The following is a 4,734-nucleotide window of genomic DNA, read 5'->3' as shown; positions in this document are numbered from 1 at the left end:
ATGTCATAACTTCCTCTTTAGATAATGTTCCCTGGCACTGTGTTGGCGTTGCCATTTCTGATTCATTAACTTTCAGGTAATAAAAACGCAAATAGATATGGTTCAAGTGAAGACTGCACTGTCGTCATGCTTTTTCCAGTGTATTGATATCAGGATTGTGTTTGTTAATGTATAACCAGAATACACTGTACCACCCTGATGGGGAGCCATAAAACTAATTATAACTACAGTTCCCTAGGCAATATTGCCAGTCTTCAACAGCTGAACGACAGAGAAAGGACAGGGATTTTCAAAATATCGACCTCAAATGCAGCTTAGCCCTAACCATGCACAAATGCAACACAAACTGCGTTGAAAAACCGATTTCAAAAGGCTTTGGCAAACTTGGACGTATCGTTGGTAGATACCCATGGGTGTTCCTTATTTCACCCCTTATCATATCGGCAGGTCTTGGTGCGGGATTTTATTTTCTAAAAGACAGAGAGTCGAACAACATCGAAGATCAATTCACTCCAAAAAATGGCCCGGCAAAGGAAGAAAGAGCATACATCAAAGCGAACTTCCCGCATGGTGAGGAGTTTTCAAGTCTGAGGCTTTACACAGATGGTACATCTGCTTCATTAATCGCTGTGCACTCAACAAATATTCTCACACAAGAAGCGTTTCAGGAAGTTGTCAAACTAGACCAAAAAGTAAAGCAGATACAGGCAGATGGAAGTCAAAAGATTTTTTCAAATCTGTGTGCCAAGGACAGAGAGTCGAAATGTGTCTCAAATCCAATTTTGGATATTGTGAGCGAATTTGTTAATCAAGGCACACCAATACATTACCCTAGCCATTACATCCAAAACAACACAGAATTCATAGGGACAGCAATTGGTGGAGTGAGTCAGAACGTGAACAACAGTGTAAAGACTGCGCAAGCAATCAGGCTTTTCTATTATTTGGAAGAGGACAAGAAAAATGAAACGGATCTATGGCTGAAGACGTTTATAAAGAATTTTTCAGGAAGCACAGCCCCCGAAACGGTAAGTTTGAATGCTTCATACAAAAATATGCTATATAGCTTTGGCTACAAATATGTGTAATTTCCCATGGTTTAACTTGTTAAATGATCAATAGCAACTTAAACAAAAGATAGACTTGATTGGCATAAGATACCAATATATCAGTGATAGATGTCTAACCCAGTGTCTCTCTATAAAAACTTTGATTGCAGATCTCTGTTTCATATTTCACTTCAATATCAAGAGAGGAAGAATTCGACACAAATTCTAAAACAGTCATCCCATTGTTCTCCGTTACATACTTTCTGGCCATTTTCGTCTCCATAATGTCCTGTTTGAGGTATGTTGTACATTAAGGTCAAACATCAGATTACTGTTCAAATAAAACTGATAACTCATCTTGCAAATTAGTAGATGTAGATGGTGAGTTTCCATGTACAGTAGTTCTATCCACATGATAGCCTACATTAGTTTATTTCACTCAACTCTGAGTCAACATAATATATATATATATATATATATTTTATATATTCAAATATTTTATATTTTTTACTGTGGGCATGGCATTTATTAAATGATGTAATTGATTATAGTGTTGTTACATTGCTTATATGGGATATCTTTTCACAGCTGATTATGCACCCAGTATGCAATGTTTATATTCTTAGATTGATAATTAACAATGTAAAACATATGATTTGACATTATGATAGAATAGCAATATTTGGTTGATTGGCTAAAATACTTCAAGCCAGACATATCTTTTTATCATAATCAATAAAAACTGAGCTTTCAACTCAGTAATTAAAGATGAATAATTGTTCTCTTCATTTCTAAGTATAAATTATGCATTAACACCCATACACTATCACATCATACTCTGCTTTTACCCTAACCTTTAATAAGATATATCAGTGGTCCGGATGTAATGAACATTTATCAGACTATGCTGTATATCATTCCATGGATGCATTATGAGAAACTATGATGTATAATCATACTGTATGATGTACAAGGTTTCATTCCAACAGCCACATTGTGAGATAGCACATTTACTGCACTGCTTTTGACTGTATAGATGCATATTTAACTGCATGGTGTCATATCTGTGTACAGGCTGGACTGTGTGAGGAATAAGTTCTGGGTGGCCACCTTCGGGGTGCTGTCGGCAGGCCTGGCGGTGCTCACCAGTTTTGGACTGCTGCTGTTCTGTGGGATGCCATTCGTGATGACCGTGGCAACTGCTCCCTTTCTCATTCTTGGTATGCTAAAAGACATCCAGTTTGTGTTCTTTTCTTTCAAAGAAAATCTTTCAGTATGCTGAATCTAAAAACTCCTGGTTTCCTCTCTGAAAATACATCATGCCCTTTTTCATCATATTGGTTGAATTAGACTAGCTTACATCATTGCCAAATAGGGTTTGTCTAATAGGTCTCTCTTCGCACAGGTATTGGTGTGGATGACATGTTCATCATGATTTCATGCTGGCAGAAAACAAAAGTCAAAGCTAAGGTGGAAGATCGCATGGCTGAGACGTACCAGGAGGCTGCTGTTTCCATCACCATCACCACTCTCACTGACGTGTTGGCCTTTTACATCGGCCTCATGACCCCTTTTGGGTCAGTCCAGTCCTTCTGCATGTACACTGGCACAGCCCTCGTCTTCTGCTACATCTACAACATCACATTCTTCGGTGCTTTTCTGGCCCTGAATGGACAACGAGAGAGAAGCAACAGACACTGGCTCATATGCAGGAAGGTTGAAACTCCAAATCCAGACAACAAGGGCAATGCATGTTCAGTTGGAGGAGCTTATGATCCTGAGACAGGTGCAGAGGAGGAGATGCCCATTAATATCCTCTTTAGAAAGTACTATGGTCCATTTCTGACAAAGCCTTGGACTAAAGTGTTTGTTATTTTGATCTACTTGGGGTATTTGGCCGGTAGCATATATGGTTGTTTTCAAATGCAGGAGGGAATTGATCTAAAAAATTTAGCACCTGATGATTCATATGTTGCTAGCTACTATGATAATGAAGACAGATATTTCTCAGAGTATGGCCCTTTTGTCATGTTAGTTATTAAAGATGAAAAGTTCCATTATTGGGAGAAAAGTGCTCGTGACAATCTCAATGTGTGCCTGAATGAATTAGAATCATCTGATATGGTTGACGAAAACATTACTATATTTTGGCTTGACTCGTATGAGCAATATGGAGCTCATTTAAATCTTTCAGATGAAACTGTATTTATGCGTAATTTGCCCACATTTCTTAATGTCTCAGGTTTCAATCAAGATGTTAAGCTAGATGTTCCTAGCAACAAAATAGTTGCCTCTCGATTGTTTATCTCTACAGTTAACATCAGAACTGCAATTGATGAAAAGAACATGTTGAACTTTTTTAGGGAAACAGCTTCCACTTGTGGGCAAAAAATGGATCTGATGGTCTACCATCCTGCTTTTATTTACTATGATCAATATGCAGTCATTGTTAGCAATACCATCCAAAATATTGTAGTTGCTACTGTGGTCATGCTTGTCATTTCTCTTCTGTTGATTCCACACCCTCTCTGTTCTCTGTGGGTGACCTTTGCCATTGCCTCTGTAATAGTTGGCGTAGCCGGTTTCATGGCTTTGTGGGACGTTAATCTAGACTCCATCTCCATGATCAACCTGGTGATCTGCATTGGCTTTTCTGTCGACTTTTCTGCACACATTTCCTACGCCTTTGTCTCAAGTGAAAAAAAAACAGCCAATGAAAAAGCTATTGATGCCATATACAACCTTGGGTATCCAATTATACAAGGAGCTGTATCTACCATTGCTGGCGTTGTGGTCCTCTCAGCAGCAAAAAGCTACATTTTCAGGACATTTTTCAAGATTATGTTTCTGGTCATCTTATTCGGCGCACTTCACGGCATCGTTTTCATCCCCATATTTCTGACATTCTTTGGATGCTGTAGTGATTCAAGCAGCGTTCAGGGTGAAAAGGATCAATCTGGCAATGGACAACATTTGAGGCATAGTAATGTGCAATTGTCTGGCCAAAGGTCCTTCAATCAGAACCGTTCCTTCAATCAGAATCAGAACCGTTCAGACTATTCAAGAGACCCCGACTGTCCCTGAACCTGTGAGGGAGTATCAATAAATTGGAGCACAGATATTTAACTATGCTGTCAATGTTACAAGGAAAATTTATATTTTAAGAGTTTCTTTAGTTGAAATGCAATGTTGATTATGAATATGTAGGTTTACAACAAACTTGGTTACAGTGTAGGCCTACAGAATACTAATTGCTTATTAATAATATGCTTAATGTCAGTCATATACTTTCTACATGATATTTATGATGTCTGGGTAGCTAATACATGAATATTTTTTAACCTCAGTACAGATCATTTTACTTTTTCATGTGTTGCTGAAATAGTAAGACAATAACATTAGTCAGAGTAAACAAATCATTGAAATGCTCCAGAGGATTCCCCTACACCTGTTTGTCTCTCTATAAGGTGTGGGAAATTCTTTGTCATTATTCCTGTGTAATCATGCCACACTGATATACTTCACATATAGATGATATGTGACATGATATATATACTGTATGTATTTACCTGACATGTGATTTTTGTCAGTACAATAAACTGATATTGATAGATATGCTGTTTATTCCTAGTCTATTCCTGAAACAAATATTGAACACAGAGGTATACATATTGATGTAAACTTT

General features: G+C 37.8%; 1 protein-coding gene across 1 annotated transcript; it reads left to right on the top strand.

Moving 5' to 3' along the window:
* Positions 1–326: 326 nt before the first annotated feature.
* On the top strand, positions 327–4,133 carry LOC143131511 (patched domain-containing protein 3-like). The gene is made up of 4 exons (XM_076291159.1): positions 327–1,028; positions 1,220–1,347; positions 2,124–2,269; positions 2,455–4,133. Exons 1-4 carry the CDS (start codon positions 327–329, stop codon positions 4,131–4,133), a joined length of 2,655 nt encoding a protein of 884 aa, XP_076147274.1.
* The last annotated feature ends 601 nt before the right edge of the window (positions 4,134–4,734 follow it).

This window comes from Alosa pseudoharengus, unplaced genomic scaffold, assembly GCF_046254945.1.
Source record: "Alosa pseudoharengus isolate Yale_2024_CS ecotype anadromous, Long Island Sound unplaced genomic scaffold, YU_APseudo_1.1 YU_APseudo_1.1_scf_18, whole genome shotgun sequence".
In the NCBI taxonomy this organism is placed as follows: Eukaryota; Metazoa; Chordata; class Actinopteri; order Clupeiformes; family Clupeidae; genus Alosa; species Alosa pseudoharengus.
Note: the sequence above shows the minus strand (reverse complement) of the source record. Positions and strands in the feature narration are given on the sequence as shown.